General features: G+C 54.8%; 2 protein-coding genes across 2 annotated transcripts; both read left to right on the top strand.

Annotated features, from left to right (window-relative positions):
- Window positions 1–5,354: 5,354 nt before the first annotated feature.
- LOC309596192 (protocadherin gamma-B5-like) lies at window positions 5,355–7,931 on the top strand (the record flags this gene model as incomplete). The annotated part of the gene is made up of 1 exon (XM_082324035.1): window positions 5,355–7,931. The coding sequence occupies one exon, from the start codon at window positions 5,355–5,357 to the stop codon at window positions 7,929–7,931; it is 2,577 nt and encodes an 858-aa protein (XP_082180161.1).
- Window positions 7,932–10,899: 2,968 nt separating this feature from the next.
- LOC309596191 (protocadherin gamma-A2-like) lies at window positions 10,900–13,528 on the top strand (the record flags this gene model as incomplete). The annotated part of the gene is made up of 1 exon (XM_082324034.1): window positions 10,900–13,528. The coding sequence occupies exon 1, from the start codon at window positions 11,024–11,026 to the stop codon at window positions 13,526–13,528; it is 2,505 nt and encodes an 834-aa protein (XP_082180160.1). The 5' UTR covers window positions 10,900–11,023.
- Window positions 13,529–19,999: the final 6,471 nt, after the last annotated feature.

Genomic DNA, 19,999 nt, shown 5'->3' with positions numbered 1-19,999 from the left:
TGTTGTGATCCTTGTTCTCCATCAGGAGAAGTTGTGGGCACAACATTTCTTTCAACGATGTCTGTCTGCAAAGTGATCTTCCCTGTTGCGTGATGTTTGAGCCCGCTGGAGCATTCTGTCTGCACAGAGACAGGGCAGGTGGGAGAGTTCGCTGTGGTATAGTTTGAAATGTGTAACAGGTAGGAGTCAATGTTCGGTTTCTCCTAGCTGTTACATGGGTCCCATAGTTGTGGTCCTGTGCATTTTCCTTTTCTTATTGTCCAAAGAAATTACTTGGAGAACTGTGGCTGTGGTCTTTGGTGGGAACTCCTCTGTGACCCTCCTGCGTACTTTCTACCAACTAGATACTCTTCTTGTGTACCTGCTACAGTTGACAGAATCTGAAATGTTAAGCTAGGATTGCTTCACTTCTGTAGGTTTCACAGTCCTTCTGTGTTTCTTCTCATGTTCCAAAACTGGGCGTCAGTATGGCCTTCAGTATGGCCGTCAGTAAGTCCTTAGAAGTTGAGATCTGTTAAAATTATCAGGGGGAAGGAGCAGTTTCCATCCGTAGCTTGAAGGGTTACCGCTGCCGAGACAAAGAGTTTGATATACATCTGTTTCCCTAAGATGTCCCTGAAGGAAACGCTCTTTCACCTGTGACTGACACACGGCCAAAAGTTGGGTATTGTCCATGGTTCAAGTAAAGGCTGAGAATGCAGAGCAAGGGGGGTGAGAGGCTGGTTACCAACCATGGAGGTGGGTGGATCAATGTGGTTTTGGCTGGGCACTGGTTTGATTTCATGCCTGGTGCCAAGGCCTGTGCCATTTGTGCTGTGACCCTGGCCTCCTTGTCCTGAATGGCAATGGTAGTCCTCTGAGAGTAAAGTATTTGAGCATAAGTGTGTACCCAGAACAATGTTATATGCGTGGAATGGCTTATAACTCCCGTGTGAAACCTCCTTTATTCATCTGTGTTTCCCTGGAACTTTGCGATGTAGAGTTTCTTCACAGTTCTAATTAGACTTTCTTTCAGGCCTTTGTTTCCTGGAAGGTCATGGTTCCTTTTCTCATTTCTGGACAGTGCTTTTGCATTTGAAACCGACGGTGTTGTTTTTTAGAAATACTTCAGCCACATGCAACAGAATTTGAGGTGTGAGGAGAATGAAGCAGGAGCTAAAAGAGAATGTGTTGTAATTTCTGAGAAGACAGCTTGAGAAAGAGGCCGATGATAAGGTGTTTACACTTAGGGCTTCATATTTGTGTGAGAGGAGCACGCCACACAGGAGAATACTTGCTGATGAGAGCCAATGACTATTTCTTAAAATGAACCCCCCGCTACTATGTAGTCCAGAGGGAGACTTTAGGGCCAGACTTGAGACTTCAGTGACTTCCAGGTGGTCTGAGGGATGAATTTCAACACCCACAGTTGGAGACCAAGAAGACTTCCTGGGGAGTTTCTCTGACAACCCTTGCTCTTCTAATGCTTCCTTGCCTTGCTTGTCTGTTGTATGTTTTTGTTTTTCTTTCCCTGGTCTCATACGTACGTAGCTTTACTTGTGATTATCAGCATGGCTTGGTTTAGCAATGCGCCGTGTGTTAGTGCCTCTTACTCCTGCTACAGGGGTTGTGAAAGGCAGGAGAGGTGAGGGTATCTTTGTGTTGTTTTTTTCTGGTGGAATGGATGTAAACATGAGCTCCATAGAAGTGTTTTGCTGATTCCCTGTCTTTTAAGGTTGACTTATTGGCTATAGGAAGAGCTGTAGGAGGGCGGGAGGGGAGAGATTGAAGGTGCAAGGAAAGACGTAAGGAGGGAGATATTCCCCCTCTGCAGATGTTCACTGACTCAGTCTCTCCCAGAGGACTTCTCTTCTTTCACTTTTAGACCCCTAGTGTTTCTTCGCAGAACAGTAGTGAGCAGAGAAATGTATCTTCCTCCTTCTTACAGAGATGTATAGTCATCTATGCAAAATTCGATGTGTGATGGTGGTGCATGTTGAAGAGAAAAGGTCTGGGCACCTGGCCCTTTTGATGTCATGTGCTTGCAAATTATGCGGGTCAAAGAGGGCTGCAGATGAGAGTCATGGGAGCTGTTTGTGAGGGGCTGTTGCAGGACACAAGAGAGATGGTTTGCTCCTTTCCCTGCTTGGTGTCCAGCCGTAGGATCAGGCAACGGGAGTTTCATCTTCCCAAAGAAGACTGGCTAGAAGGCATGTTTTTTCCAGTTGTATTGGGAGCCCTGGGAGGTTCTTCCTCTGTGATTGCAGGTTGTCCTCAATTCTTAACTAACAGCTTAATTATGTACTTATTATGACAAATGCTGTGATGGGAGCTTTGGGAAGAGCAAACGGGGCATTCATGACCTACTGAACGCCTTGGTTATGTATTTTCCCTAAGTGCCATAATGTAGAAGAGTATGTTGGGATCCCTTCCTTTCTGCATGGGTTAACTTCTTGACTTGCTCATTGTCATGATCTGAAGGTGGGCCTTTGTCTCTGATAATGTGTGGAAGATCACATCTGATATATTTGCCTGACTGTCCCGTATGTGCCTGTCATTTTTCAGCTGTGAAATGCTCTTGCTTGTCACATACCAACGGTGAGAAGTGAAATATTATCCATGGTAAAGGAGAAGTCATCTGTCCACCTTTTCTCTGGAGGGGGTCTATCTGCAAATGATGAAGATCATTGACAACCATGGGATCTGTGCATGGTTTGAGGAGAGTCTTGGGGGTGCTGTGTGTGTGAAGAGATACTGGTGGAGACATGGCATGCGTTTTGTCAATTCCCAGGGTGTATTGCTGGCCTTCTGCACGTGAGTCTGGAAGTGTCTTATGCTTGGATATCCCATTGCTCAGATTCCAGCTGGCCAAGTTGTGGATACCTCAGTTTCCTTTCCTGTTGCGTGATGTTTCCTGTGAACGGTAGTTATTGAGCACAGGTTACACTTTAGGTTAAGATTCAAGCATCGTGTATCTTCCAAGTTGCCCATGTGCTAAAGAAGGATGATGGCGTCTTTGAGTTGACACTTTGACGACCGGGTCTTTATTGGAGCTCCACATTGCTTATGCCCTTGAGAACATGATTTGATTCCATGCCTGGTGCCAAGGCCTGTGCCATTCATGCTGTGATCCTGAATTCCCTCTCCTGAAAGGCAATGGCTGTCCTCTAATCAAAAGGTGTTTGTGCAATAACTGTGCATGTAGAACACTGATGCATGTGTAGAATGGCTCCTAATTCTTGTGTGAAACCTCCTTTATCCATATCTCCCTGTAACATTGCGATGTAGAGTTTCTTCACAGTTCTAATTAGACTAATTAGACTTCACAGTTCTAATTAGACTAATTAGAACCGTACCTCCCTTCTTGGTGTGATCATAGTGCCTTATCCTCTGACGATATGTTTTTGCCACTTATGAGAAGGTCAGAAGCAAACCTGCAAGTTGTGTAGGGTTGGAGTGAAGAGATGGGAGCTCTGTGGGGGGTAGGTATAGCAGAAGAGATGGCAATTTCCCTGCTTATCACAGTTTACAGAACCATGTGTCTAGTGGAGTACCATTCAATTTGAGACCTCAAGGGTCCATACTTGGATCAACAATATGAATATCTTCATAGGCAGTGGGATTGAGTGCACCCTCAGCAAGCTTGCGGACAACACCAAGCTGAGTGGTGCCGTTGATTTGCTGGGGGAAGGGATGACATCTAGAGGGACCTTGAAAGGCTGGACTTTCAGTGCTGGCAGTACTGGTGGGTGACAAATGGGACATACGCTGGCAATGTGCACTTGCTGCCCAGAAAGCCAGTCGTATCCTGGGCTGCATCACAAGCAGTCTGGTGGTTCTCTCCCTCCACTCCGCTTTCGTGAGAGCCCACCTGGAGTACTGCATGCAGTTCTGGGGCCCACAGGAAAAGAAAGATATGGACCCCTTAGAGTAGGTCCAGAGGAGGACTATGAAATTGGTCAAAGGGCGGTGGAACGTCTGTGTAATGAAGAAGGGCTGAGAGAGTTGAGGTTCTTCATCCTGGAGCAGAGAAGGCTCTGGGGAGACCTTGTTGCAGCTTTTCAATATATAAAGGGGGCTTCTGAGAAAGACAGAGAAAGAAGTTTTACCAGGGCCTAAGTTTAGATTGGAGAGAAAGAAGAAATGTTTTACGATGAGCGTGGTGAGAGACTGGACCAGGTTTCCCAGAGAAGTTGTGGATGCGCTACCACTGAAAGGGCTGAAGGTCAGGTTGGACGGGGCTCTGAGCAATTTGATCTAGCGAAGGATGTCCCTGCCCATGGTACGTGGGTTGGACTAGATGATCTTTCAAGGTCCCTTCCAACTCAAACCATTCTATGACTCTATGAAAGACTTAACGTGGCTTTGCCCTTCACGTATGAAGACACAAAAGAAGGAACTTCTTTTGTGAATCAGAAACACAATACTAAAGGTCGTTCTGCTGTCTTAGCATAGAGCTATACACGTTACCTTTGGGGTGATATGTTTCTCAGTGTAATCGTTCTTCTCCCTACAAGTAAAACCAGCAGCAGGGCAAAGCTCAGAGACTTACATGAGCAGGAAGGATTGGAGGGAAGACGGAAGCCCCTTGCAGATCTGGTGTGACAGGATTGAAGTGACTTTTGCTTCCTTCTGTCTGTGAGTACGTATGGATTACTCCGTCATGAATATTTCCTCCTTGGTATTTGTCCCAGGGAAGCAAAGGAGAACACAAAATACCTGGCAGAGTGCTAAAAAGCTCTTAAACTCTTCCCTAGCTGTAATAGCATTTCTTGCTCTTCTAGTTCCCTCTTGATTTTTATTAAGGGCAGCTGAGTTCCTTTATTTCTCGCTCTGCCGTGAAGATTTCCCTCTGCCTGCTCACAGCGACTCAAGGAGACGACCTAAAGGACCGGACAGCGTGTCTCCCTTTTCAACGCCTGTGGAGTTGCAGCAAGGCAATGCCTCTGAAATTCCGGATTCGAATGAAGGAGAGAGCCCAAAGCTGGATGCAGCCGCAAAGCCCCGGTGAAAAGCCCGGGCCCCTGCGAGCGCGGCCATCAGCCGGCTGCGGTGGCGTCGCGGCGCCTCCGGGTGCCGCTGTTGGCCGACGCGGAGCGGCGCCGGAGCCCGAGCCGCAGCCGCAGCCGCAGCCGCAGCCGGAGCCGGAGCCGCCGCAGCGTCCTGCCCCCCAGGCTGCTCGCTCGCACGGCGCCGGCCGGAGCGGCAGCGGCACGGGCAGCAGAGGCGAGAGGCGGCGCGGCGCGGGGAGCAGCGGCGTCCGAGCCGGCGGCGAGATCGCTGCCCGCCGGCGGCCCCTGCGCTCGCTGCGGCGAGGGGCTGGCAGGGAGGGAGGGCAGCGGCAGGAGGGAGGAGCGCGGCGAGCGCTGCCGAGGATGGCGGGCAGGCAGAGGCAGAGGCAGAGGGCGAGCCGGCGGCGAGCAGGCGGGCGAGTGCTGCTGCCCGCTTTGCTGCTGTGCTTGTGCTGCCGGGCGGCGCCGGAGCGGATCCGCTACGCCATCCCCGAGGAGCTGGGCAGAGGCTCGCTGGTGGGGCCGCTGGCGCGGGACCTGGGGCTGAGCCCGGCGGAGCTGCCGGCACGCAAGCTGCGGGTGGCGTCTGCCGCTAAAAGGCAGCTGAAATACTTCACGGTGAGCGGGGAGAGCGGGAACCTGTACGTGAGCGAGAGGCTGGACCGGGAGGAGATGTGCGGCGAGTCGGCGTCCTGCTCCGTCAGCTTCGAGGCGCTGGTGCAGAACCCGCTGAACGTGTTCCACGTCGAGGTGGCCATCCAGGACATCAACGACAACTCCCCGGCCTTCAGCAAGCCTGCTCTGGACCTCGAGATCACAGAGCTGACGCTTCCCGGTGCTCGTTTCCCGCTGGAGATGGCCCGAGACGCGGACGTGGGCAGCAACTCGCTGCTGACTTACGAGCTCGCTAGCAACCCGTCCTTCAGTCTGGCCGTGAAGGAGAGCCCGGATGGAAGCAAGCAGCCGGAATTAGTGCTGGAGAGAGCGCTGGACCGTGAGAAGCAGAGCTCCTTTCAGCTGGTGCTGACGGCGGCGGACGGCGGGGACCCCGTGAGGTCCGGGACTGTGCAGGTTCGCGTCAACGTGACGGACGCCAACGACAACGCGCCCGCGTTCAGTAAAAGCGTCTACGAGGCGCGAGTGCGGGAGAATCTGCCGGCGGGGTCGCTGGTGCTGCGGGTGCGGGCCACGGATGCGGACGCGGGCTCCAACGGGCGGGTCTCCTACTCCTTCGGCAACGTCCCGCAGGGCGTCCGCGCGATGTTCAGCGTCGAGAGCGAGAGCGGCGAGGTGAGGACGGCGGGGCCCCTCGATTTCGAGGAGAAGAGCAAGTACAGCTTCGGCCTGGAGGCGAGGGACGGCGGCGGGCTCACGGCTCACTGCAAGGTGCAGATAGACGTCACGGACGAGAACGACAACGCGCCCGAAATCACGGTGTTGTCGGTGTCGAGCCCGGTGCCCGAGGACGCGCCGGCCGGCACGGTGGTGGCGCTGGTGAAAGTGCGGGACCGGGACTCCGGGGAGAACGGCCAGGTGTCGTGCGAGCTGTCGGGCGAGGCGCCGCTGTCGATCGTGGCGTCGTCGGGCGGCTCGTACAAGGTGGTGACGGCGATGGCGCTGGACCGGGAGCAGGCGGCCGAGCACCGGGTGACGGTGGTGGCCAGGGACCGGGGCAGCCCGGCGCTGTCCAGCGGCGCGGCGCTGGTGCTGGAGGTGTCGGACGTGAACGACAACGCGCCGGTGTTCGAGGAGGCCGCCTACAGCGCCTACGTGGCGGAGAACAACGCGGCGGGCGCGCCGGTGCTGCGCGTGCGCGCGCGGGACGCGGACGCGGGCGCCAACGGGCGCGTGAGCTACTGGCTGGCGGGCGGCAGCGCGGGCGCGGCGGGCGCGGCGCCGTACGTGTCGGTGGAGGCGCGGAGCGGCGCGGTGTACGCGCAGCGCTCCTTCGACTACGAGCAGTGCCGCGAGTTCGCGGTGGCGGTGCGGGCGCAGGACGGCGGGGCGCCGGCGCGGAGCTCGACGGCGACGGTGCGCGTCTTCGTGCTGGACCGCAACGACAACGCGCCGCGGGTGCTGTGGCCGGCGGCGGGCGCGGGGGCGGCGGGCGCGGGCGCGGCCCCGGCGCCGTTCGAGGTGGTGCCGCGGTCGGCCGAGGCCGGGTACCTGGTGGCCAAGGTGGTGGCGGTGGACGCGGACGCGGGGCGCAACGCGTGGCTGTCGTACGAGCTGGTGCAGGCGGCGGAGCCGGCGCTGTTCCGCGTGGGGCTGCACAGCGGCGAGGTGCGGACGGCGCGGGCCGTGTCGGAGAGGGACGCGGCGAAGCAGCGGCTGGTGGCCGTGGTGAAGGACCACGGGCAGCCGGCGCTGTCGGCCACGGCCACGCTGCACGTGGTGCTGGCCGAGAGCTTGCAGGAGGCGCTGCCGGAGCTGAGCGAGCGGGCGGCGGGCGCGGACTCGCCGGCGGAGCTGCAGTTCTACCTGGTGCTGGCGCTGGCGCTCCTCTGCGCCCTGTTCCTGCTGAGCGTGGCGCTGGCCGTGCTGGCGCGGGTGCGCCGGGCCGGGCCGCCCGCCGTGCTGCGCTGCCTGGGCGCGCAGCGCTTCTCCGTGGCCGGCGCCGCCTTCCCGGCCGACTTCTGCGAGGGCACCTTGCCCTACTCCTACAACCTGTGCGTGGCGCCGGGCCGCGCCGTCGCCGAGGGCGCTTGGCTGCCGCCGCCGCCGCCGCTGCCCAGCCTGCCCGCGGAGGAGCTTCTGGGCGGGGAGCCCTGCGGGAAGCGGAGCCCGAGCAGCAGCGCCGGCGCGGGAGAGCCGCCCGCGGAGCCCGACGCACCGCAGGTCTGTAAGCCCGCGCTCTCTCGCTCTTCTCCTTGCGCCTTTCTCAACCCCCGTCCCTATCGCCCCGCGTTTTCCCCGACTGCCGTGACTGGCAAGTGCTGATCCGTGTCTCCGTGAAGAAAGCAACGCAGTATCCCCCTTCCGCTCTCAACAGGCAGCTGGCGGCGGCCCTTCTTGCTTCTTCGGTGCTGACGGGTTCGGGTTCACCTGAGAGCTTTTGACTTCAACGCTCGTTTGAGCTGGCAGCGGTGAATTTGTTAAATTAACGATTCTGCATGACAAGATCGGGAAACTTGAACCTGGTTGATAGGTGGATGCTGGGAAGCCGTTGGTTTCCCAAAGGAAAGGTGCGTGTGGCTCCATGAGTGGAGAAGTTGCTGGTTGTTGCTCCCTAGTGAATGTACCCCTCTTCCACCGAGTGCCCTCTCATCTTTTGGAAGAAGGCTGCTGCAGAAATGGCAGCACTAATGGGATGGAGAAATATTCGCCAGGCATGATTTTTCCGAGTTCTTTGTACAGTTATTTCCGATTTTAGGGGTGAAGATTTTACCTTCCTCAAACGTGCATGTTTTCTCCACATAAGGAGAAGTTACGAGTTGTTCCTCCCTGACGAAGGAGGAGAGTGTCGCCCATCTTTTGGGGTAAGGCTTCTGCAGGAATGGTAGCCCAGGTGGGACGGGTTAATTTGTCCAGGCATTGTTTCTCTCTGCCTTTTTTTCTCTCTTTGTTTTCCTTCCATACTGGGTGGTAGTTCCCTTGTGTTTTACCGTTCCTGACCTCTCTTTCATAGACATGTGAAGGGGTAGAAGGAGATCTGAATGAAAAAAAGAAAAAACCCTAGGGTATTGTATTTCAGAGCCTGTTTTCTTTCCCTATCCCCTTTTCCCAACTGGAAGTACTTGGACCTGGTTGATCGCATTGACAGGGTAATACTGGACTGAGGAACTGGGTCTCTCAGCCACTTTTTGCACTAGTTGTTGTGCCTGCCTGTTTTGCCAGGGGAGGCTATAGGCATCCTGAGAACATCTCTGAAATGACAAGCACCTTTGCAAAACGTCATCAATTAGGCACTTGAATAGAGTGCACTTGCACCTTTACAAATGGTCTGCAAGGTTCAGGGTGTGCAGCTGTACTTGTCTTCTCCTGCTCTCCTACAGTCACCTTTTTGTTGAAAAGGTGTCCTACCAACATGAAGACTCAAGGATTAGATGAAAATTTCACTAATAAGCATCAATCTTTTATTCAGTGATATCTGAGAAAACCAAAGCCCCTTCTTCGTCTTTCAAGCCGTAGAATTACTTGGATGAATGTACATCTATATGTATTGATGAATTAATGTGGCCAATTAAAAAGGGAAATCCCACGTTAAAGTCCGTCAACTTTGCTTTTCCAGTATTAGCTGTACCTGTACCACCATTGTAATGCAACTCAATTGCTCCCATGCAGTTCAAAAATACTGTTGAAAACAGACGCATATCCAGAAAACAAGCGTACCAGAAGAAGTTGCAAGAAATCAATTCTGTCGTGGTGCTGCTTATCATCCTCCCTTTTGCTCGTGTTGGCTACAGAACAGGCACAGGAGCGGGGGCAGATGTACCTGTTATTCTTCTTGCTGTACTCGCAAAGGCATTTGCCCTGCAGTTTGCGTGGAGCCGAGCAGATGGTTCTGGCCAGGTTCACTGCAGGTGCCTCCTGCCTCCTGGCCACTTGTAGTACAATCAGTGCGGAGCGATCACGTGACCTAGAGCCTGAAAGCGGGGTGGGTGGGAGAGAAGGAGTTTGGAGCAGTAGGGGAGCCTCCTCCTGTACCGTGTCCCCAGGAAGGTCTTGTCGGGAGAAATGCCAGAGCACCAGGCAGGTGCCTGAGCAAGCCCCCCCTCCTCAGGAGCTGTAGGGGCTGAGGGGGCTTAGATTCTGTGTTTCAGCTGATTGACCCCACCTTCTTGAGCCCTTAAATGCCTGATCTGAGTCAGTGATGGCGGATTAGTTAATTTGTAGCGTGTTCTGTATGAAGGGAAGTATTGAAAGAAAAGTTCCTGCTGCTTCAGTTAATGAGTCTGCTATTTCTCGTTCTGTGTGTGTGTCTGAATATCACGTTCTGTGTTTCAGAGGGTGTTTTCTTTTCCTATCCTTGTATCAGCCATTCAAGCATGACGGCTACGAAACTTGGTGGTGGGGACTGTGCGTTTGGAGTAATAGGATCAAACTCATAATATTCTGCACGTCATATGAAGACAAATTATGTTACTTTACATAAATTTACAAATTATGTTACTTTACACCATTAGCAAGTAATTTTTCTTATGTGGTAGAAATACCACGCCCACGGGAGGCCTCTGCCTTCCTCCTGGTTGTGATCACCTTGATGAAAAGGCAGTCGGGTCGTTAAAGACAAGGCAGCTTAGAGAAAAGCCAATGCAGGAAATCACCGGTCTCCATTTGAGGGCGGATCTTCGTTGCTCCTTTGTTCTGTTGGTCGAGATATGGGCAATTAACGTGGGTGGTGGCATTCCAGTATGAGACACTTTTGATCTGCAGAAAGCAGATCTGTGCAATTCGTGGCAGAGATTGTGCTTTTGCACTAATGGAATAAGACTCGTAATATTCCAGACGTCATCTTAAGACAACTTTATATATGTTATATCACCATTACAAAACCATTTTTCCCGTGCGGTGGAAATAAGACAACAACGGGAGGCATGTTATTTCTTTCTGGTCGTGGTGGCCTGGAGGATGAAAGAAGAGATGGTCTCGGGAAAAGCCACGGCTTTTGCGTCACCGGTGGACGGGAAGCGATGTGTCCGTGGGGACGGTGCCGTCCCCGCGAGCTGCCCGTGGGAAAGGCCGGGCGGGCAGCGGTCGGCAGCGCTCGGTGCCTGCAGTGCCGGGAGGAGGCTGCGGGCGCCGCTGTTGACCGAGGAGGAGCGAGAGGAAGGCCGGAGCGCTGCAGGCAGCCCCGCCCGCTGCGGCCCGGCTCGCTCGCTGGCTGGCTGGCTGGCTGGCTCGGCGGCCGGGCGGTCTGCGAGCGTCCCCGCGGTGCGGAGCCGTGCTGCAGCGAGGCGGAGGGGCCGGCGGCAGCGGCCGGGAGCGGCGAGCAGGAGCGGGCGCCGTAGCCGGATCGGGAGCCGGATCGTCGGTGGGCGGCGGGGAGGTGCCGGCGGTGGTGCGGTGTCGGCGGTGCGGCGGCGGCGGCGATGAGCGCGGCGGGGAGGCGGCGGGGCCGGCGGGAGCGAGCCCTGCTGTGGTGCGTCCTGGTGGCGGCGTGGGAGGCGGCGTGGGGGCAGCTGCGCTACGCGGTGCCCGAGGAGCTGCCGAAGGGCTCGTTCGTGGGCGACGTGGCCAAGGACCTGGGGCTGCAGCTGCCCGCGCTCCGCGACCGCGGCGTCCGCGTTGTCTCCGAAGGTAGGACGCAGTATTTCGCCCTGCACGGGAAGACGGGACATTTGGTGACGGCGGAGAGGATAGACAGAGAGCAGCTGTGCCGGCTGGTGGCGAAATGCGTGCTGCGCTGTGAGGTGATAGTGGAGGGGGAAATGGAAGTTTACGGAATCGAAGTGGAGATCACGGACATAAACGACAACGCGCCCAGCTTCCGAGAGGCAGAAACGGAGCTGAGAATGAGCGAGACGACGGCCCCGGGATCGCGGTTTCCCCTGGCCGAGGCTCACGACCCGGACGTGGGGTCGAATTCCCTGCAGAGGTACGAGCTGAGCGGCGACGAGCACTTCTCGCTGGCCGTGCAGGCGGGCCCCGGCGGGGAGGAGCGTCCCGAGCTGGTGCTGGCGAAGGCGCTGGACCGGGAGGAGGCGGCGTTTCACGAGGTGGTGCTGCGAGCGAGCGACGGCGGAGAGCCGGCGCGGACGGGCACGGCGCGGATCCGCGTGGCGGTGCTGGACGCGAACGACAACGCGCCCGTGTTCGGCCAGGCGGAGTACACGGTGCGTGTGGCGGAGGACGTGCCCGTGGGCTCCGTCCTCGTCACCCTCACGGCCACCGACGCCGACGAGGGGATGAACGGGCACGTGAAATACTCGCTGAAGAAAGTGTCGGACATGGCACTGGAGATGTTCGAGCTGGACGCCGGGACTGGAGTAATCACGCTGGTGCGGAGCCTGGACTTCGAGGAAGGCGACTCGTACGAACTGGAGGTGCAGGCACGGGACGGCGGAGAGCTTTTCGACACGGCGAAAGTGGCGATCACGGTGACGGACGTCAACGACAACGCGCCGCAGATTTCGGTGCGGTCGGCGCTGAGCGCGATCTCTGAGGACGCGCCGCCGGGGACGGTGGTGGCCCTGGTGCACGTGCAGGACCGGGACTCGGGGGCGAACGGGGAGGTGCGGTGCAGCCTCGCCGAGCGGCTGCCGTTCCGCCTGGAGAGGTCGTTTGATAATTACTACCGCGTGGTGACGGCGAGGGAGCTGGACCGGGAGGAGGTGTCGGAGTACAACGTGACGGTGCGGGCGGCGGACGGCGGGTCGCCGGCGCTGTGGAGCAGCGCGGTGCTGGCGCTGCGGGTGCTGGACGTGAACGACAACGCGCCGGTGTTCGCGGAGGCGCGCTACAGCGCCCGGCTGCCCGAGAACAACGCGGCGGGCGCGCTGGTGCTGACGGTGCGGGCGGCGGACGCGGACTGGGGGCAGAACGCGCGCGTGCGGTACCGGCTGTCGGAGGGGCGGGTGCGGGGCGCGCCGCTCTCGTCCTACGTGTCGGTGCAGGCGGAGACGGGCGCGCTGTACGCGCTGCGCTCCTTCGACTACGAGGAGGTGCGCGAGGTGGGGCTGTGGGTGCGGGCGGAGGACGGCGGCGCGCCGGCGCTGAGCAGCAACGTGTCGGTGCGGCTCGTGATCGTGGACGAGAACGACAACGCGCCGCAGGTGCTGTACCCGCCGTCGGCGTCGGCGGCGGGCGCGGGCTGGTCGGGCGTGGAGCTGGCGCCGCGCTCGGCGGAGCCCGGGGCGCTGGTGGCCAAGGTGGTGGCGGTGGACGCGGACGCGGGGCAGAACGCGTGGCTGTCGTACGAGCTGGCGAAGGCGACGGAGCCGGGGCTGTTCCGCGTGGGGCTGCACAGCGGCGAGGTGCGCACGGCGCGGTTCCCGCTGGCCCGCGACGCGGCGCGGCAGAGCCTGGTGGTGGTGGTGAAGGACCACGGGCGGCCGGCGCTGTCGGCCACGGCCACGCTGACGGTGGTGCTGGCCGAGAGCGTGGCCGAGCTGCTGTCGGAGCTGGGCAGCGCGGCGGCGGCGGCGCCGGGCGAGCCGGCCGGCAGCCTGACGCGGTGGCTGGTGGTGGCCGTGGCGGCCGTGTCCTGCCTCTTCCTCGCCTTCCTGCTGCTGCTGCTGGCGCTGCGCCTGCGGCGCTGGCGCCGCTCGCAGCTGCTGGCGGCGGGCAGCGGCGCCTTGCGCGGCGTGCCGGCCTCGCACTTCGTGGGCATCGACGGCGTCCGCGCCTTCCTGCACTCCTACTCGCACGAGGTGTCGCTCACGGCCGACTCGCGCAAGAGCCAGCTCCGCTTGTCGGGCGGCAGCTGCTGCGACACCCTCCCGGCCCGGCCGCCGCCCGGGGAGCCCGCGCCGCTGCTCGGGGAGGACCCCGCCGCCGCCGCCGCCCCGGTGAGTTCCTCTGGCCGGACTTGCTCCGCGGCGCTTCCCTCTGCTGCTTCTCTGCCCTTTCCGCCCCGCGTCCTGTCTCCCGCGTAGGGACAGTATTAGCTCTTCGCAACGGAGCTGTTGCATCATTAGCAAACGGAAGTCTGCCTTATTAGCAAGTTCAGGGATCTTCCCGACAGCAATTGTGCTTGAGGAGGAATGCTAATGGCCCCGTGTCTAACTTCTCTGCTCATCGTTTCCACTCTTCTCAGCCTTTATGTTTCTTCATGATAACGTGGAGAGCAACGAAATGTCTTTGCCTTGGTCCATGCTGCAGAGATATGGTTTGGGAAGAGATATGGGAGCTTTGGGAAGAGCAAACTGTGTAGTCATGACCTGCTAAGCACCTTGGTTATGTATCTTCCCTAAGTGCCATAATCTAGAAGAGTATGTTGTGATCCCTTCCTTTCTGCATGGGTTAACTTCTTGACTCGCTCGTTGTCATGATCCGAAGGTGGGCCTTTGTCTCTGATAATGTATTGAATATGAAATCTGTTACATTTGCTTGACTGTCCTGTATATGCCTGTCATCTTTACAGCTGTAAAGAGAAAGCCTTTCATAGATGTGTTTCCTTAAAATGTCCCTGGAAGAAATGCTCTTGGCTTGTCACATACCAACGGTGAGAAGTGAAATATTATCCATGGTAAAGGAGAAGTCATCTGTCCACCTTTTCTCTGGAGGGGGTCTATCTGCAAATGATGAAGATCATTGACAACCATGCGATCTGTGCATGGTTTGAGAAGAGTCTTGGTGGGGTTGTGTTTGAGGCGGTATGCTGGAGACATGGCATATGTTTTGTTCATTCCTGTGGTTTATTGCTGGCCTTCTGAAAATGAGTCCCACTGCTTAGATTGGATTTAAAGGCTTGGGGTTTTTGTTGTGAGGAATTTCTGGGCTTGGGGCTTGTTATTTGAAGCATGTGTGAGGAAGTTAATCAATTTATGCGCTGTCATGTAGTCGTAAACATCGAATTAATGGTTGCAGAGTCACGTATCTTTCAAATTGCCAATGTGCTGAAGAAGGATGACGATGTCTTTGAGCTGATACTGATGACTGAGTCTTTGAGCTGATACTGATGACTGAGTCTTTAACTGAGCTGTGTATCGCTTCTGCCCTTTAGAACATTTTAAGTTTCTTGACGTGAGTGTGATGAGCAGAGAAGTCTCTATGCATGCATCCGTGTTGTGATCCTTGTTCTCCATCAGGAGAAGTTGTGGGCACAACATTTCTTTCAACGATGTCTGTCTGCAAAGTGATCTTCCCTGTTGCGTGATGTTTGAGCCCGCTGGAGCATTCTGTCTGCACAGAGACAGGGCAGGTGGGAGAGTTCGCTGTGGTATAGTTTGAAATGTGTAACAGGTAGGAGTCAATGTTCGGTTTCTCCTAGCTGTTACATGGGTCCCATAGTTGTGGTCCTGTGCATTTTCCTTTTCTTATTGTCCAAAGAAATTACTTGGAGAACTGTGGCTGTGGTCTTTGGTGGGAACTCCTCTGTGACCCTCCTGCGTACTTTCTACCAACTAGATACTCTTCTTGTGTACCTGCTACAGTTGACAGAATCTGAAATGTTAAGCTAGGATTGCTTCACTTCTGTAGGTTTCACAGTCCTTCTGTGTTTCTTCTCATGTTCCAAAACTGGGCGTCAGTATGGCCTTCAGTATGGCCGTCAGTAAGTCCTTAGAAGTTGAGATCTGTTAAAATTATCAGGGGGAAGGAGCAGTTTCCATCCGTAGCTTGAAGGGTTACCGCTGCCGAGACAAAGAGTTTGATATACATCTGTTTCCCTAAGATGTCCCTGAAGGAAACGCTCTTTCACCTGTGACTGACACACGGCCAAAAGTTGGGTATTGTCCATGGTTCAAGTAAAGGCTGAGAATGCAGAGCAAGGGGGGTGAGAGGCTGGTTACCAACCATGGAGGTGGGTGGATCAATGTGGTTTTGGCTGGGCACTGGTTTGATTTCATGCCTGGTGCCAAGGCCTGTGCCATTTGTGCTGTGACCCTGGCCTCCTTGTCCTGAATGGCAATGGTAGTCCTCTGAGAGTAAAGTATTTGAGCATAAGTGTGTACCCAGAACAATGTTATATGCGTGGAATGGCTTATAACTCCCGTGTGAAACCTCCTTTATTCATCTGTGTTTCCCTGGAACTTTGCGATGTAGAGTTTCTTCACAGTTCTAATTAGACTTTCTTTCAGGCCTTTGTTTCCTGGAAGGTCATGGTTCCTTTTCTCATTTCTGGACAGTGCTTTTGCATTTGAAACCGAGGGTGTTGTTTTTTAGAAATACTTCAGCCACATGCAACAGAATTTGAGGTGTGAGGAGAATGAAGCAGGAGCTAAAAGAGAATGTGTTGTAATTTCTGAGAAGACAGCTTGAGAAAGAGGCCGATGATAAGGTGTTTACACTTAGGGCTTCATATTTGTGTGAGAGGAGCATGCCACACAGGAGAATACTTGCTGATGAGAGCCAATGACTATTTCTTAAAATGAACCCCCCGCTACTATGTAGTCCAGAGGGAGACTTTAGGGCCAGACTTGAGACTTCAGTGACTTCCAGGTGGTCTGAGGGATGAATTTCAACACCCACAGTTGAAGACCAAGAAGACTTCCTGGGGAGTTTCTCTGACAACCCTTGCTCTTCTAATGCTTCCTTGCCTTGCTTGTCTGTTGTATGTTTTTGTTTTTCTTTCCCTGGTCTCATACGTACGTAGCTTTACTTGTGATTATCAGCATGGCTTGGTTTAGCAATGCGCCGTGTGTTAGTGCCTCTTACTCCTGCTACAGGGGTTGTGAAAGGCAGGAGAGGTGAGGGTATCTTTGTGTTGTTTTTTTCTGGTGGAATGGATGTAAACATGAGCTCCATAGAAGTGTTTTGCTGATTCCCTGTCTTTTAAGGTTGACTTATTGGCTATAGGAAGAGCTGTAGGAGGGCGGGAGGGGAGAGATTGAAGGTGCAAGGAAAGACGTAAGGAGGGAGATATTCCCCCTCTGCAGATGTTCACTGACTCAGTCTCTCCCAGAGGACTTCTCTTCTTTCACTTTTAGACCCCTAGTGTTTCTTCGCAGAACAGTAGTGAGCAGAGAAATGTATCTTCCTCCTTCTTACAGAGATGTATAGTCATCTATGCAAAATTCGATGTGTGATGGTGGTGCATGTTGAAGAGAAAAGGTCTGGGCACCTGGCCCTTTTGATGTCATGTGCTTGCAAATTATGCGGGTCAAAGAGGGCTGCAGATGAGAGTCATGGGAGCTGTTTGTGAGGGGCTGTTGCAGGACACAAGAGAGATGGTTTGCTCCTTTCCCTGCTTGGTGTCCAGCCGTAGGATCAGGCAATGGGAGTTTCATCTTCCCAAAGAAGACTGGCTAGAAGGCATGTTTTTTCCAGTTGTATTGGGAGCCCTGGGAGGTTCTTCCTCTGTGATTGCAGGTTGTCCTCAATTCTTAACTAACAGCTTAATTATGTACTTATTATGACAAATGCTGTGATGGGAGCTTTGGGAAGAGCAAACGGGGCATTCATGACCTACTGAACGCCTTGGTTATGTATTTTCCCTAAGTGCCATAATGTAGAAGAGTATGTTGGGATCCCTTCCTTTCTGCATGGGTTAACTTCTTGACTTGCTCATTGTCATGATCTGAAGGTGGGCCTTTGTCTCTGATAATGTGTGGAAGATCACATCTGATATATTTGCCTGACTGTCCCGTATGTGCCTGTCATTTTTCAGCTGTGAAATGCTCTTGCTTGTCACATACCAACGGTGAGAAGTGAAATATTATCCATGGTAAAGGAGAAGTCATCTGTCCACCTTTTCTCTGGAGGGGGTCTATCTGCAAATGATGAAGATCATTGACAACCATGGGATCTGTGCATGGTTTGAGGAGAGTCTTGAGGGTGCTGTGTGTGTGAAGAGATACTGGTGGAGACATGGCATGCGTTTTGTCAATTCCCAGGGTGTATTGCTGGCCTTCTGCACGTGAGTCTGGAAGTGTCTTATGCTTGGATATCCCATTGCTCAGATTCCAGCTGGCCAAGTTGTGGATACCTCAGTTTCCTTTCCTGTTGCGTGATGTTTCCTGTGAACGGTAGTTATTGAGCACAGGTTACACTTTAGGTTAAGATTCAAGCATCGTGTATCTTCCAAGTTGCCCATGTGCTAAAGAAGGATGATGGCGTCTTTGAGTTGACACTTTGACGACCGGGTCTTTATCGGAGCTCCACATTGCTTATGCCCTTGAGAACATGATTTGATTCCATGCCTGGTGCCAAGGCCTGTGCCATTCATGCTGTGATCCTGAATTCCCTCTCCTGAAAGGCAATGGTGTTTGTGCAATAACTGTGCATGTAGAACACTGATGCATGTGTAGAATGGCTCCTAATTCTTGTGTGAAACCTCCTTTATCCATATCTCCCTGTAACATTGCGATGTAGAGTTTCTTCACAGTTCTAATTAGACTAATTAGACTTCACAGTTCTAATTAGACTAATTAGAACCGTACCTCCCTTCTTGGTGTGATCATAGTGCCTTATCCTCTGACGATATGTTTTTGCCACTTATGAGAAGGTCAGAAGCAAACCTGCAAGTTGTGTAGGGTTGGAGTGAAGAGATGGGAGCTCTGTGGGGGGTAGGTATAGCAGAAGAGATGGCAATTTCCCTGCTTATCACAGTTTACAGAACCATGTGTCTAGTGGAGTACCATTCAATTTGAGACCTCAAGGGTCCATACTTGCATCAACAATATGAATATCTTCATAGGCAGTGGGATTGAGTGCACCCTCAGCAAGCTTGCGGACAACACCAAGCTGAGTGGTGCCGTTGATTTGCTGGGGGAAGGGATGACATCTAGAGGGACCTTGAAAGGCTGGACTTTCAGTGCTGGCAGTACTGGTGGGTGACAAATGGGACATACGCTGGCAATGTGCACTTGCTGCCCAGAAAGCCAGTCGTATCCTGGGCTGCATCACAAGCAGTCTGGTGGTTCTCTCCCTCCACTCCGCTTTCGTGAGAGCCCACCTGGAGTACTGCATGCAGTTCTGGGGCCCACAGGAAAAGAAAGATATGGACCCCTCAGAGTAGGTCCAGAGGAGGACTATGAAATTGGTCAAAGGGCGGTGGAACGTCTGTGTAATGAAGAAGGGCTGAGAGAGTTGAGGTTCTTCATCCTGGAGCAGAGAAGGCTCTGGGGAGACCTTGTTGCAGCTTTTCAATATATAAAGGGGGCTTCTGAGAAAGACAGAGAAAGAAGTTTTACCAGGGCCTAAGTTTAGATTGGAGAGAAAGAAGAAATGTTTTACGATGAGCGTGGTGAGAGACTGGACCAGGTTTCCCAGAGAAGTTGTGGATGCGCTACCACTGAAAGGGCTGAAGGTCAGGTTGGACGGGGCTCTGAGCAATTTGATCTAGCGAAGGATGTCCCTGCCCATGGTACGTGGGTTGGACTAGATGATCTTTCAAGGTCCCTTCCAACTCAAACCATTCTATGACTCTATGAAAGACTTAACGTGGCTTTGCCCTTCACGTATGAAGACACAAAAGAAGGAACTTCTTTTGTGAATCAGAAACACAATACTAAAGGTCGTTCTGCTGTCTTAGCATAGAGCTATACACGTTACCTTTGGGGTGATATGTTTCTCAGTGTAATCGTTCTTCTCCCTACAAGTAAAACCAGCAGCAGGGCAAAGCTCAGAGACTTACATGAGCAGGAAGGATTGGAGGGAAGACGGAAGCCCCTTGCAGATCTGGTGTGACAGGATTGAAGTGACTTTTGCTTCCTTCTGTCTGTGAGTACGTATGGATTACTCCGTCATGAATATTTCCTCCTTGGTATTTGTCCCAGGGAAGCAAAGGAGAACACAAAATACCTGGCAGAGTGCTAAAAAGCTCTTAAACTCTTCGTTAGCTGTAATAGCATTTCTTGCTCTTCTAGTTCCCTCTTGATTTTTATTAAGGGCAGCTGAGTTCCTTTATTTCTCGCTCTGCCGTGAAGATTTCCCTCTGCCTGCTCACAGCGACTCAAGGAGACGACCTAAAGGACCGGACAGCGTGTCTCCCTTTTCAACGCCTGTGGAGTTGCAGCAAGGCAATGCCTCTGAAATTCCGGATTCGAATGAAGGAGAGAGCCCAAAGCTGGATGCAGCCGCAAAGCCCCGGTGAAAAGCCCGGGCCCCTGCGAGCGCGGCCATCAGCCGGCTGCGGTGGCGTCGCGGCGCCTCCGGGTGCCGCTGTTGGCCGACGCGGAGCGGCGCCGGAGCCCGAGCCGCAGCCGCAGCCGCAGCCGCAGCCGCAGCCGGAGCCGGAGCCGCCGCAGCGTCCTGCCCCCCAGGCTGCTCGCTCGCACGGCGCCGGCCGGAGCGGCAGCGGCACGGGCAGCAGAGGCGAGAGGCGGCGCGGCGCGGGGAGCAGCGGCGTCCGAGCCGGCGGCGAGATCGCTGCCCGCCGGCGGCCCCTGCGCTCGCTGCGGCGAGGGGCTGGCAGGGAGGGAGGGCAGCGGCAGGAGGGAGGAGCGCGGCGAGCGCTGCCGAGG

The sequence above is a fragment of the Platalea leucorodia genome (assembly GCF_965183815.1).
Source record: "Platalea leucorodia genome assembly, chromosome: 11".
Taxonomy (NCBI): domain Eukaryota; kingdom Metazoa; phylum Chordata; class Aves; order Pelecaniformes; family Threskiornithidae; genus Platalea; species Platalea leucorodia.
This window is presented reverse-complemented; position numbering and strand designations above follow the sequence as displayed.